General features: G+C 29.4%; 1 protein-coding gene across 2 annotated transcripts; it reads right to left on the bottom strand.

Moving 5' to 3' along the window:
- Positions 1-3,372: 3,372 nt before the first annotated feature.
- On the bottom strand, positions 3,373-13,687 carry LOC123273679 (3-phosphoinositide-dependent protein kinase 1). 2 transcript variants are annotated; one of them, XM_044741143.1, is made up of 4 exons: positions 13,568-13,687; positions 5,001-5,312; positions 3,582-4,922; positions 3,373-3,494 (listed from the first exon to the last, which is right to left on the bottom strand). In XM_044741143.1, the coding sequence occupies exons 1-4, from the start codon at positions 13,685-13,687 to the stop codon at positions 3,378-3,380; spliced, it is 1,890 nt and encodes a 629-aa protein (XP_044597078.1). In that variant the 3' UTR covers positions 3,373-3,377. The 2 variants fall into 2 exon arrangements, with proteins under 2 accessions (XP_044597078.1, XP_044597079.1); XM_044741144.1 differs by lacking the exon at positions 13,568-13,687 and adding an exon at positions 8,267-8,645.
- Positions 13,688-15,574: the final 1,887 nt, after the last annotated feature.

Below are 15,574 nucleotides of genomic sequence, written 5' to 3'. Positions count from 1 at the left end.
ATTAATTATAAAAATGAAAAAATGATTACCGGTGGCTTATTAAAGTCAACCTATCTAAACCGGCCCTTTTTTTTGTCTCGATTATTTTTAATAAAAAACTTAATACCGGCTAATATCCAAAGAGATAAATATATATATATTATATATAAATGAATAAATAAATTATCGATTGAAGAAATTTTATTACAGATTCTCGATTGCCGTTAATTTTTATCAACTATTTTAATAAATTGATTTGAGTTCTCGCAGTAGAGGAACAAAGTAGCCGACATTCCAAATACGCAATGTTCCTCACTTCCGTTTTACTTAATTTAATTAATTAACAAATAAATAAAGAGCTAATATTTATAAATATTATTGATAATTAGTCGCAGTGTCGCTGATTCTCTCGAATTGCATTTAAAGCTTATGATTACAATGAAATTTAAAAATTTTATAAACTAAATTTTTTTAATGCATTTAAAAATTCGCGTATATTTATGATAAATATTTAAATATACATAAAGAAAATTAAATATCGTTATAAAAGTGCCCGAGAATTTATAATAAAAATTTTTCGTTTTACTTTAATCGATAATTTTATTTTCAAGTTAATTAAAAATTTGTTTTTAATTACTCTATATAAGGGCATTCTCAAGTACCACCATTTTTTTTTTTTTTTCTTTTTTTCTTTTTTTCTTTTTTTCTTTTTCAAGTATCTATTGGAATTAAATAAAATAAAAAATAAATGGGTCTCAAAGAATGTTCTTGTCATAAAATAAATCGGATGTGTCAAAATATTAATAATATTAATAATAATAATCGCTTCCTTACCCCGTCAACACCCGTTGCCATGACAATAATCGTCTAATTATTGTTTTTGTAAAATATTGTAATATATATTATAATTATTATTAATTATTACAGTAATAATAACAATAATTATTGTATGTTTAATTGAAGAAACATAAAAACGTAGTGTGAAAAAAACTAATTATGAATAATTTTAATTTATAAATAATAATTATTATTAATATTAAAATAAAGAGTGTGACTGAGTCGTGAGGATCGTTACTTAATTATTGTTTAAATTTATAAACAAACAATATATAAATAGATTAATTTGTTATTTATGATTTATTGTAATAAATGTTGTAATGTTGATGAGTGTGTAATTGATAATTTAATTGTATACGACTACTATTGCCTGGGCTGTGCGAAAATGGTGTCTTTGTAATAACTTAATAATAATCTTTGCTAATGTAATCTAATGCTTTATTTCGACAATGAGCCTAGATTTAAATACTAGATTATTTATTATATATAATAATAATAATAATAATAATAATAATAATATGTAATACCAAGGGTACGAAATTATAAATATTATTTTAATGTGAGTTTGGATTTATAATATTTTATTTTTATTTCAAGTAACGGTCAACAATTATTGCTAGAGAGAGTGTTATTTATTTTTATTTGTTGCAAATTTATCGATTGCCTTCCATTTGAGTAAATAAATAAATATAAATTAGAATTTTTGAATTTAATTAATCCTGTTTTAACTTAGTTAAAGTTTTAAAATAATAAAATTAGGAGAAGGTAGTAATAAATAAATAACAAAGTGTTTTAGCATTTCAGAAAATTTACTATAAATAAATTCAATATTGATGTCAATAGGGCTGTAACATTTATACCTTCTATTTACACAAAATCTCATGATACAATAGTAATTGTTTCACTTACATCAAATTTACATAATCTTAATTAAATATAACCATATTATATATATATATCATTCACTCACAACAGGACGGCGCTTTCAACCCATATAATAAGAATAATAATAATTAATAGTAATAATACGCCATCCCAAATAATTAATAATAATAATAATAATAATAATAATAATAATAATAATAATAGTTAACCCAAACAATTTTCGTCAATATTATCATCATAATTACAATACACACTGCTCACACATACATAAATCTTTTATCTACGTACATTTAATAATACTGCAATATAGTTGTAACCTTGACTTGTATCGAAAACAACATTTTATTTTCAATAATAATGATAATAATAATAATGAATAATATATCTTAACTACGGCATAACCTAAGAAGAAGAAAAGAACAATAAAACTTTCAACAGTGTCTAAGAACAATCGAGAGTTCGATAAAATTTACAGCGCCTACTTAAAACGTAGACCGAGCAAAGTCCATCTTGAACCCTTTGACATTCTACTTTTATAATTATCTCTCCGACATGGAAAAATTATTATTTGTTTATTATATAATAATAAAATTAGAAGTAAACCATGAGAAAAATAACGGTTCAGTCTTAGCGCCCGCCCAAGCGGTTCGCGACCCGCCAAAAGCGGTCATTTTGGACAGATCACTGTGCCCGGGGACAATCTTCCAATCATTAATTAATTAGACTATTATTTCGAGCACCTTGACATGCTGGTATAGATTTTTCATGGTTGGTCCTAACTACCCTGTCAATTACCGTTATTACAAGTCGAAGAAAAAATTTCCTCATCCGAGTGTCGTCCTGTTTATATATTTTATTACAATTTACCTACTAACAACTTAAATATTGTAGAACAAAAGGACACTCGGGTGATTCGTCTGACAGCTAAAAGTTTCATTGTTTTTTTTTTGACTTTCAACACGGCGGCAGTATTTACAAACAGTTTTTTTTTTTATCGATTACTTTGTACAATATTGGTAATTATTAATTTATCTAACTACAATAACAATACCTATAATACTAGTTGCATTGATACTTTTTATATTATTATCATTATTATTGATTATTAATTTGGAGTAATAAATATTGACGAGTAAAATAATAACTATAATAAATAATAAAGTTATATAGAGAAATTAAGTAACATTATATTATTATATTAAATAAAGGTCACAACAATAAACCTAGCTTTCAATAATCTAGCCTAACCTAATTAATAATTATTGACTAAAATTATCCGGTCTAGTAAGTACCAGGCCGGACAATTGATAATTATTTTTCTAAATTCAGCCTCGGTCACTTTACGGGAACTAAAATCCACAAGTTTTAACTCTAATCTTAATTAATTGATAAAAGTCAACAAAGCCGAAAACTATTTACAATATTTACAGGAATGATCTTATAATAATAATAATAATAATAATAATAACAGTGAAATGCTGTGGCAATGTCTTAAAGCTTTGTTACTTAATTTTTTTCTATTATTATTATCATCATTATTGAAAACGGCAAATTGTTGTCGAATAAATATATAGTACATGGACAATTTGCCGGAGGGGGTTTGAGTGACCGGGCAGTCGTATACATTTTGACAAGTATGTCGTTGTTTTATATTTATGATATTATTTTATTAATAATTAATGGGATTTTTTACTCTCCTGAAGTCCGTAGTAGTGAACGCGCATTTCTTCGATAACTCGGCACCACTCCAGGGCGAATCCTTCTGGGTCTTCGAGATAGTACGTTCTGTCAGGCTGTAATTTAAAAAATATTTTATTAGATTTAATTAAAATAATTAGGTTTAAAAATAAAACATAAAAAATAAAAAAAAAAAAAATTACCGTGTGAACGAAGAAGATCTTAAAGTTCTTAGGCTCCACCCTGAGTTCCTTGCTCCAAGGAATCTCGCCCTTGAGAACCATATTAAAAGGATCGACATAAAACAAGTGTGGTCCAGTAGTAAGCAAGAGCATTCTCCTTCTGGCAAACAATCCCTTACGCTTGTTAATGAACCCTTGTTTCAAGATAACCTGATGATCGACAAAAGGATGCCACTGATTGGTCGTTCTCTGGAGTTCCAATCTACTCTGAAACTCTCCGGGTGTTAAATCAACAATACTGGAGGCTTTCTGTTTGGGCTTCTTTACCACAGAGATAACCGGAGCTGGTTTTTCCGGAGTTTCTTGACCTATTCCAAGTCCGAGCAACCTCGTGAGCTGCTTGTCATCCAGTCCGGGTTCCAGGTGGTCAGGAACCCGGTAGTGAGAGCGCATCTCCTCGTGTTCTGATGTTCCAGGGAGATATGGATAAATAGACGGAGGAACTTGTTCGTGGAGAGTCTCAAAATCTACACCCTCAAAGAAGGGATGAGCTCTGATGCTCGGATATCCTGACCCGTGTTCATCCAGGGCTCCAAGTCTTTCAGTCTGGTTTATCATCAAAAGCTGGCTGACCAGAGACTTGGCCAGGGGACAGAACCCATCAGGAATTTCGTAATCTAGCTTGAGGATCTGCTGGAAAATCAAGTACTCGCTCTTTGAATAAAACGGCGGGAGTCCAGAGACCATCTGGTAGATTATGCAGCCGAGAGCCCAGAGATCTGATGCTCTCGAGGCCGGTTTGTCGGTCAGGATCTCAGGTGACACGTACTGGGCAGTTCCTACAAAAGAATTTCTCCGTTCCCGTCGGTGAGGTCGCTCTTGATCAGACTCAGAACAACTTCTAGAGGAGATTGTCTTTGTAGAAGTGTTTAATTGTTCCGGGTCCTCTTTGAGGATCTTGGCGCTGCCAAAGTCCGTGATCAGAATATGCATTTTCTCGTCCAGCAAGATATTCTCAGGCTTGAGATCCCGGTGGATGATTCCCAACCCGTGGAGGTACTCCAAGCCCCGGAGGATTTCCGCAGAGTAGAATTTGGTGCACTCGATGTCAAAGGAGCCAACTTTGTTGATGTAAGGAAGAAGCTCACCGTTCTTGGCGTAGGAGAGCACAAAGTACAGTCTGTCGATGTCCTGGAAGGTGCAGAAGAGTCTTACAAATGAGTGCCGGGCTCCCGCGAGCATATTTAACACTTCTTTCTCGCGTTTAACGTACTCAGTCTTCTTCTCTTTAATGATGTGCCGCTTCTCGCAGACCTTTATCGCGTACTCGCGGTTTGTGTGGATGTCTTTGGCGATATAGACCTGGAAAATAATATAAATTAATTAAAAAAATTTTTTAAATTTTAATAATTTTTAATTGTTTTAATAAAATAAACTTACGGTGGAAAAACTGCCTTCACCTACAACTTTACCAAAAATAAAGTCATTGGCCGTACGCTTGTGGTTCTGGAGGGTGTTGATGGCTGGGTTGGTTGGGTTGGTTGGGTTAGTTGGGTTAGTTGGGTTAGTTGGGTTAGTTGGGTTGGTTGGGTTGGCCGGGTTGGCTGGGGGGACGACTCTCGGAAGATTGTCAGGCGGCGCCGCCGCCACCACGCTGGTGACGTCGTTTGTTGGTGGAGACATTTTAGACACCGGGCCCTCCACCGTTACCGCGGGTTGTGTCGAAACACTCAGCGTCTGGTTCACGACACGCTGTAACATAAAACACATTATTATTGTTATTATTCAAAAATTAATTTTATAGGTATTTTTAACCCACAATAATTTAAAAATATCTCTTAAATTAAACATACACTCGGTAAAATAATAATTAATAATTAATCCAAGCCTCGGATTGTGTCTTTCAACAGAACCCGAGACGTCAGGTAAATATTGAGCAATATTTGCTCAATTGCTTAGGTGACTACTCTCGTTGGAGCTATCGCCGCTCCGACATCTAGACCACACACGCTTTTTTTTTTTTTTATTTTTTTTTTTTTTTTACCAAACTTTTATTTTTATTTAAATTCAACGATCCGTCCACGTAAATTATTCCCAGAGAGAACAAGACGTAGACGATACAACTTTAAATAAAATAAAATAAAGAAAAAGAAGATGAAGAACCCTCTTTACTTCCTCTATGTTAAAAACTGTCACATAATACATACTTCCGGTGTTTAACGATCGTTTGTACCGACACAAGCACAAGGAGATTGCCCGTTGGCAACCCTAATCACTTTATTTCCTCTACTGTCTCTTTTATTCGCTAAATATTTATTTATTTTAAAAATTTTCCTCGCAAAAACTTTCAGAGGAATTTTTAATTTTTAATTTAAAAAAAAAAAAAAAAAAAAAAAAAAACTTTGATAAGTGAAATAAAATTTATTAATTGATAATAAAATGTTTTAAAAATAAAAGTTGTTTACAAGTTGGCGCTTAGCTCGAGTTATTTATCGAAAATACTTTATTATTATTATTAATTAGATATAGATATAGATATGTATTTATATTTATATTTATAATCGTGTTATTTATTAATGGCATTTGGTCTGTACGAGCCGAAGGCCGTCACAAGCACAAGTTAAGCCTACATACTTACTACTCATACTACTATGTCTACTATACTAATACGTGGTAGCATAGCCCATGAATTGCCAGCGTGATCGAGCTGTTTCCGGTTTCACGATCGAGGTTCGAGCCTTTACACGACTAACTTTGAATAAATATAATTAAATCGTTATTTTATTTTTTTTTTTTTTTCAAGAGTATAAGAAAGAACCCACTGCCACTCTCTTTTGATTTTTTTTATAAAGAATTAAATTCCCTTTAAATATATAATAATTGTATTACGTATAAATCTTGAAAATTAATATTTATTATTATTATTATTATTATTACTATTAATAAAAAATCAATAAATTATATTAAGGAATTTACGCATTAGCTGTATTATTATTTAATGCGTAATAATATCTTGGTTTATTTGTATTGGTAGAATAAAAATAAAACTAGTATAGAACAAATACTAAGAAGGAGTAACCCTATGGCGTCAACCATGCGTGTAAGGGCATCGACCTCGTGCATTTGCCCGGGAACAAACTGACTACCACTGTACATCTACACATACTACTAGTAGATAGAGCTTGTTCATTTATTTATTTGCTTATCTAGTATTCTCCCCTCTTAGTGTACAGTGACCCTGGTATGTTTTAATACTTGATGCTTTATGCTTTATGCTTTATACTTTATACTTTATACTGAGATAGTATTACGACTCAAGATATAAACATAAAATTTTTAATAACAACAACAAGAACATAAGAGAAAATAGTAAGAAAATAAAGAGGGCAACAAACTACCACCAAGACCAATCAATCAAATAGGTGAGTGTACGCATTGCACAGTTAAATACAATACTTATATGTTCTACGCATTATTCTGTAGTAAGGGCAATTAAAAAAAATTATTACTACCAACAAATAAAAGTACGTAGCGTGTGAACGTACAACTAACTCACGTTATAATCTTTATCTATGGCTTTAATTAATTATTTTTCTCAGCTCAAGCTAATTATTCTACAGTATTTGTTTTATGAATGGACTTTTTATTTACTATAGTCTAGTCACTCGGCCAACTATTTTTTTCTTTTTCTTTTTCTTTTTACATCTTTATTTTCATTCTTAACAACCTCAACAGTATTTTCTTTTTTCTCTTATTAAATTTAATTTATATTTTTATTTCAACTATTTATAAATAATAATTTTTTATGTTTAATTTTACTCTAAATAATTATTAAAAAATTTTTAAACTCTGACGTAAGCGATAATTCTTAAAGCGTAAAAGTTTTACATACAACTTTTACTTGTGAATGAGATGTTTTGCATTCGCAGACGATGAAAAATGTGCAGCAGAGTATACGCGCCGATACATTCAAATCCAACACGAGCTTTCTCTCTTCCTCCAAGTATATTAAAATAAAAAATAACAACATTGTTGATAACACACTAACTCAAATATTTGTTACAATAAAACAACTTATACGAAGGTAAACAATCTATATATAACCCGAATATGTAAAAAAAATAACAATAACAATAAGTTATTATTGAAAGTGTGTGTTAACTATGTTATTTATCGTCTGTAAAAATGTCATTACATTGTAACACTTGATATTATTAACCTTATTCGATAAATATTTTTTTTTATTTACTACGGACATTTTATTAATTTATAAATAATAAAATTAAATTTTTTTATTATTAAAATTGAGATTTTACTGCTAAGCCAATCAATTTAATAATTTTTTCATACTTAAGCACTTGATTTATATAAATAAATGGGTATGTTTAAATATTTTTTAGTAAATAGGGGAGATATTTTAAAGATTTAAAGAGGGAAAATTTTAGCAGCTGCTTGGCAATACCTACATTGTATTAAATTTTAGGTATACAAAAGCCCAAACCTCTTGAAAATAATACCTAGTAGATTTATGTTACATCCGTACACAACTTTCCCATGAAAATTTTTTATAATTATGTACGACATGTAAATATAATTGATTATTTTTTTAATTTTATTTACTCGTGTAAAATTTTTTTACTTATTTAAAAAAATAATAAAAATTGGATTTAAATTTCGATAAAAAATAAAAATAAAACACTGGTTACCTTGAAGAATTTCTTAAGCTGTCGATAGCCGCGATGTAATCGCGACGTAAACTGCTTGTTGGAATCCAGCTTGGATGTTTAAAGCCACTGTGACAAAACGAAATAAAATTTCGGAATAAACAAAACTTAACAAACTTAATATTTTGTCAACTGAGTAACTAAAAGTATTTCTTTTAAGTTTATTAATATTATATAGTTGTTAAGTCTAAATACAACAGTTGTTGTAACTGGACGGAAGGCTTAAATAATATTAAGAAAGATGTGCACTCTCCGAAAACCGTTCTTACACTGAACCGTAACCGAGAAGTAAACAGAAATGAGAGCTGAGAGCTGAGAGCTTCGGCAACAGCGTCCGTTTCCCAACTGCTCAATTCCTCGGTGCTGGTTGCCCGCGCTTTATCCCCACTCGGCTGGGGGAAAAGTGTCCGCCCTAAGCGTCGATCCCCCACCACTGCCTTAACATACCAGCTACTCACTCTAGTATAGTAGACTCTAGACTCTACATTTTTCCCACTTACGGCTTTACTCCGGACTCCAGGCTTTTATTTATTTTTCTGCCCCCGCAATCATAGATATATATATATATAAAATAATAATAATTTTACTCAAAAATTTGTTTTTTAAATCAATTTGTTCGCTAAAAAATAAACGTGTATTAAATACTTTCATAAATTTTCAAATTATTAAATATTTGGGTGTCACAGTTAGTAATTTATAAAATAACAAATGACAAGGAAAATATATATATATATAAAAAAAAAAAAAAAAAAAAAGAAAGAATCCGGTAGAGTAATACAAAAAAAATAAAAGAAATTACTGGGATCTTGAGTATTGACGTGGTGGGGAAGTATGTGGTAGTAAATATACATAGGAACAATGCGCGCGCAGTAAAGTCTTCTTACTGTATAAGCGTATAAGGTCCAAGGCGTATAAGTATAAGCCGGACTGTAAAGTGAGAAAATTCCAACGACGGCGCCACAAATTCTTCCCACTCTGGTCCAAACCCACGTGGGATTACCAGAAGATATCATCGAGGGTCGGAAAGAGGGAGAGAGCAACCAGCTAGAATGTTCAGGTTCAGTCTGAAAATCCGCGCGCGCATTCTTAAATGCTACAACTCATATATATATATATATATATATATCTGTATAGTCTTTGGTATCGTCGTCGTGTATTTGTTTGTTTACAGAGAACTTCTGGGAAATGCTGGATGCGACTACACGAGTAACGGTCTCGACAGTTGCATTCTGACTCTCATCCGGTCAACAATTTTATGAAAATTCTTAATCCTTTCTTCTTTTCATTCTATTTCAAGTTCCGTCGGCAACTACACTTGATTCATTTCGTCAATTATATTTATTAAGTTAACAGACCAATAACACTTAAATTAATATAATATAAAGAGAGTAAGATATGTCATGATGATAAGAAGCTTATTATGTCTTCTTTTGTCTGTAGCTGTAATATTCTATAATTCTATAATTAATCCTTAAAAATAAATAAATAATTAAGGAAATTAAATTCAAGAAAATTAATTAGTTGTCAACAGATACTTATGAAAGATAAATTTTAATAAAAAAATTGACAAATGGCAGCCGAAAGAGTCGGTAACTGTATCAAGGCTTTAATTTTAAGGCTTACACGTATTTTTTAACTTTCTAGAACTAGAATAAATAATAGTTTTTTTTTTTTTCTTTTTTATTGCTATTATTGCGAATCATTTATATCTTGTTTACGTGTTTGCAATCCGTTTTACAAGTCACTATACGCTACGAGTGTTGATGACAGGACAAAGTCCACTGATAATTCAACAAAAACAACAATAATTGGTTGCTTATGAATGTTGATCAATGATTTTACCAATATTTATGTTTAGTGGTGTTAAATAATAATTAAAAAAAAAAAAAAAAAACATACAGAGACTAATTATTAGTGTGGAAGTAGTAATTGGACATCCGAAAGCAGTTATTCAAAGTACCGGTAGGAAGTTGAGCTAATTGATGCACTAACTAATTGTTAATCCTGAATCTCGAGAGTCTATCAAGAGCATCATTATCATTATTATTATTATCATCATCAAGATCAAACTTCCTAACTAATATGGGTTAAATTCCCGATAATTGATACTAATACGCTATCAAACACCTATATATAAATTAATGTAATGAATTTCAGATTTTAAAACATAATAATTATCTGTAATATTTCCAAACAATAGGTTTCGAAAGTGATTTCAACATTTAAAAAATATTTAAAACAAGTACAATAACATAGTATGTAATAATATGATATGGACTTGATTTGTTTTTATCGGTGTTTTTAGTTATACTGAAGATTAATTTAAAAATGAATTGCATATTTTAGCATACAACTTGTTTACCTCGAGGATAAATTTTCCGAGGAAGCTTGTCTAGACAGTTGATGGAAGCTTTCCATTCCGGTAGGTAGAGTTGAGTTCCTCGGTCTTTGACGCCTTTACTACTCACTTACGTTATTATTAATTGGTTATCTTTTGTGAGGAGCAAAGGCAAACATCTCCTCCATTCGCGTAAATAAACATTAAACATTACAATTAATTATTTTTATAAATCTACCCATTGATACAAGATATGCTTTATATACCTTTAATCTTTATTATAATTAATTAATAGCAATAAAATAATTTCCTTTGTACTAATTTATTTTCCAAGAAAAGATTTCAACATTTTCAAATGTTTATTCTGACAATATACTCTTGCAATAAAAATTTATCGTAACTTAAAAATAAATAATATAAAGATGGATGGAGGTCTCGTGCTTTGTGTAATGGGTCCGCGGTATTTTGGCGCGTTTCCATACCGATCACGTGGCAACACATTTGTACATTTATATATATATATATATTTTATTTTATTTTATTATTTTTACATCAAAGACTACAAAGAGATAGTTCAAGTTAATTATAAAAAAAAAAAAAAAAAAAAAAAAATAAGCGAGTAATGGTGAGCAATGTAATTTGCTTATAAATTATCAGTGAGACTCTTCATATATCGATTGAGCTTTAATTTTGGATATTTCGCAAATAAACGCGAGTACAGACGAATCATACCAATAAAAATTATTATTTTCCGAGTCCCGACTGCTTATGAGACTGGTAATTGCCTTATTATATACACAGCGAACACGATCATCATGCCGCTTGCGCGTGGCTCAATCCTCAATATGAGCTTGTTCAATATTTTGTTTTCGTTTATCTTTAATCAAGTGTCAAGCCTCGATAATCACACTAATTTATTAGGCCGACGTTAATTTATACTAAATTACTGATCAATATATAATCCGTTATTTATTTTATTTTATTTTATTGTTTATTTGCTAAAATATTTACGTAATCCAAATGTACTCAATAATATCCACTTCCTCAATGCTACCCAAACAAATTAATATTCATTCATTTTATAATACTCTACTTGATTCTATTCTGTTTTAAAGCCTTTGAATTTTCATTTTAAAAAATTCACCATCAAAATTTCAACTTGATAATTTTTTAAACTAAAAATTCCTATCTTGATTTTTTTTTTTTTTTTTTTTTTTTTTTTTTCCGTTTAAAAGGTCATTAGGCTCCCTTAAAAACATGTTTTTAACAAAATTTTAAAAAGCATAATTGTAAAATAATATATAGTAAAACCTAAAATTCATTGTTAATGACACTCCCGGGGGCATAACAACAAAGATATCCTCAAGCAATTACCGTCATTTGGGTTTTTTTCAACAACAATAATTATCTTTGTAATACATTCGCCTAATTGATGTTTCAATTATCTAAGTTAATACTTACAATAAGTAACATTACAACAGTCGAATAGAACCCAACCGCTTAAAAGTATACATTACAGATCTACGATCGTCTATCTATCTATTCCTAATAATAATAATAATAACTGCTGTATAAAAAACAAAATAGGCGTCAGCCATATCAAGCCAGACAAATTAGTAAAGTTGAAAAAAAAAAAAAAAAAAGATAACGAATAATGAATACACTTAATGTTATACTTATTTTGTTTGTTTTTTAAATTTAATTACACGCGTAACTTTTTTTTCGAGCTTACGCACAACGCACAATTGTATATTGTTCTATTTGTTTGTTTAAATTATTTTTCTTTACTTAATTTCGGTGATAACTACAATACAATAAAAATAAAAAATAAAAAATAAAAAAAATTATTTTTTTTATCTATTACTACACACTACAAGTACCTAATTGTTGTGACAATATAAACAATCGACGTTATCACTTGATAATATATGTGTTATTTACATTAATAAATAATTAATTAATGTAATATAACGTATATCTTTTGTCGGATTTAAAACTATATGTAAAAAAAATATTATTATCTTTTATTCTCAATAGAAAATTTGATTTTTTTTTTTTAAACTTAATATATATTAAAACATTTTGGTATCAATTTAATTAAGTACCTGCAAATACTTATTGTATAATAATAATTGATAAAAACTCTAGACAATTATCGATTACCGCAGAATAAATAAACATATTATTATTGTTTTTGTTATTATTCTCTAAATACAATATTGACCTTGTCTGATTAATATATAAATATATGAGTTAAATCCAGAGATTTATTTATAACAATAAAATCATAATAATTTCATTTTATGCGAGTGTATAAATAAATAAATTTTAATGTATATGAGATTGTATTGAACAAATTATGTCCATATAACCATGGACAGTGGACGGTGGATCAATGTTGCATAACATAATAAAATTGTACACAGGTGCAATGAGTGTTGTTAAGACGCGATTAAACAGCACGTGTAATTTTAATAAAATAAACTAAATAAAAAAAAATATATATATATATATATATATTTTTAAGTTTCATTTCAACCTTGACACCACGCGCAACAAATACATAAAATTTAATCTTTTTACAATATCATCCACAATATCCTCATATACGACAATAAATCGCTTACGTATTATATAGTATTTTCAAGATTTTAAAAAACATCAAGTAGAAAAAGATAATATTGTTTTATTATTTATGTTTTACTTCCACAGATATATATATATATATATATATATTTTTTGTTTTTTATTCTTTAAACAACGTCAAATTTTCTATAAAAATTTAAATATTGATAGTGATTTTTTTTTACTGCCGTTTGTTGCACTGACGTGCAAACTATTTTATTTGTTCAATGCCTTCTTTATTTTTTTTGTAATATTAACATTTAATATTAAATTTTGTCTAATATTAGGATTAGAAATGAAAAAAATTAAATAAAACTCACCGATAAAATTTGACGCCTAAATTGAGCAAAACAAGCAGAAATTTGCCCGCGATATGTTTTAGCTGTCGTGTGCTCGTGATACCGCGAATTATGCCAGGACGACATTATCGACTTTAACATAATCTACATTTAAAAGACACTAGACAATATTATAATTGAGCTTAAGCTTAGCAAAAAAATAAAAAAAAAAAAAAAGACGAAAACAAGTTAATACTGTTGAGTTAGTAAAGAGTGTGACTGGTAACTAGAGCTGCAGGTGTGCTTCGGCGTATATATATATGTCTTAGAAGCTTTTGTTTGAGCATCATAGTCCGAGTCAAGCGTATCAGGAATTATCAGGAATCCATCAGACATCATGCATCATACAGGAACATATAATATTAATAACAGTATTGTTATTGTATGAGACGGAGATATCCAACGTATATGACGGTAGCGGCTGTAAACTGCGTCATACTCAACGTATGACGAAAATTAAAGAGTTAGAGCGTGTGCATGGTATTACGTGTTATCAATGCACATTGATATCTCTAATCGAATGGCACATACCCATTATTTATTCCCACGCGGTACTTGTATTGCTGATTATATTTTTTCCTTACGTACATATGTACTATTGTTTTACGACCAACCGTGCCACAATATTCCATTTATTCTATTAGTTACTACTTACGTTGTTTTTTTTTTGCTAACGTCATTTTTTTTTTATGAAAATAAATAAAAAAATTTTTAGAGTTTGAATTTTGCATGCCTTAAGCGCAAAGCGCGCAGGTATGCTCTACTCTCGCCTAAAAATCGTGATTTCGATTAAAACGTGATTTTCATAATTTAAACGAAAAAAATTATGGATAAAAAGCATATTGAAATAAATAATAGTAACTACAGAACACGTTAAAAAAATTTTCTAATCGATTAAATAAGATTTCTCAGAATAAACTCGTTTTTCTGATAAATTAAATGAATAAGAGCATAAGAGCGTGGTATTCACGAGAGCTATGGGCTTGATAACACCACAAGTTTGTCAAAAATCACTTTCACGATTTAATTTTTTTTTTTTTTTTGTTTTATTCCTGAGGAAGTTTATCAAAACCCTTGTGAAAATTGCGTGTCAAAATAATTCCGTTTCGATACAGTTAATTTTTTTCGATTGTCAGTTTGGTAACTTTTTCTCCGATTTCGGCAGCCATATATATTATTTTTCATAAAAAGAATTGAAATAACTTTAAACAAGCAGAAACTATACATACATGATGATATAATTACTAACTGTTTTATTATCTGTTAAAATTTTTTTTTAGTTCGACCTACAGAGGGAATAATACTACTCGCAGGAAAATTAAAATTAAAAACGATTAATTTTTGTTATAATCTAAATAATTTATGTATGACATGAGCGCTTAAGGCATGCTCATTTGGATTTTCCAAACTTTTTTTATTTTACAAAGATAAAAAAAATGATAAAACCCCGCGTAGCGAGGGAATTCTGATAAAATATATAAACAATTGAATAATATATCGATACATTGTTACTATTCTGAAATTGTAATGATTTTTTAACGATCAATAGTTAGTTAGGGAAAACCAGAGAAAGATAATGTACTTTGTAATTTGCTTTTAAACAATAGAGTGAAATAACACTTAAATAATGGGTAATTTCTATTTTAATTATTACTATATCTAAATACTAATTAAAACAGTTGAAAAAAAAAAAATAATCCAAATTAACTTTCATTGGAAAATACAGTCGATGCATTATAAAAATAAGTAAGTATAACGCCTTAATGCTTATAAAAAATATAGACTTGTGTTATACTAAAATAAATATCCATAGTTGCTTCTATAGATTAAAATGTACAATTAGTATAAAAATTAGTGGATAAAGGGTAAAGACAAGATTTATATCGTTAATTGCCAGCTTATGAAATAAACGATAGATTAATTACAAATATTGCTCGGTGGTTTGGGTAAACGGTGTCTTTCAGACGTTAATCCCTCGATTAAGGTTCT

This window comes from Cotesia glomerata, unplaced genomic scaffold, assembly GCF_020080835.1.
Source record: "Cotesia glomerata isolate CgM1 unplaced genomic scaffold, MPM_Cglom_v2.3 scaffold_118, whole genome shotgun sequence".
Lineage (NCBI taxonomy): Eukaryota > Metazoa > Arthropoda > Insecta > Hymenoptera > Braconidae > Cotesia > Cotesia glomerata.
The sequence above is the reverse complement of the archived record's forward strand: the minus strand, read 5'-3'. Positions and strand labels throughout refer to the sequence as shown.

Bases quoted from the DNA above. Each gene is read 5' to 3' on its own strand.
- LOC123273679 (XM_044741143.1), bottom strand. From the start codon at position 13,687: ATGTTAAAGTCGATAATGTCGTCCTGGCATAATTCGCGGTATCACGAG. The intron at 5,313-13,567 runs GTGAGTTTTATT...TTTATGTTACAG, and splicing joins TTAGGCGTCAAATTTTATCG to CGTGTCGTGAACCAGACGCT. The intron at 4,923-5,000 runs GTAAGTTTATTT...ATTATTTTCCAG, and splicing joins GTGAAGGCAGTTTTTCCACC to GTCTATATCGCCAAAGACAT.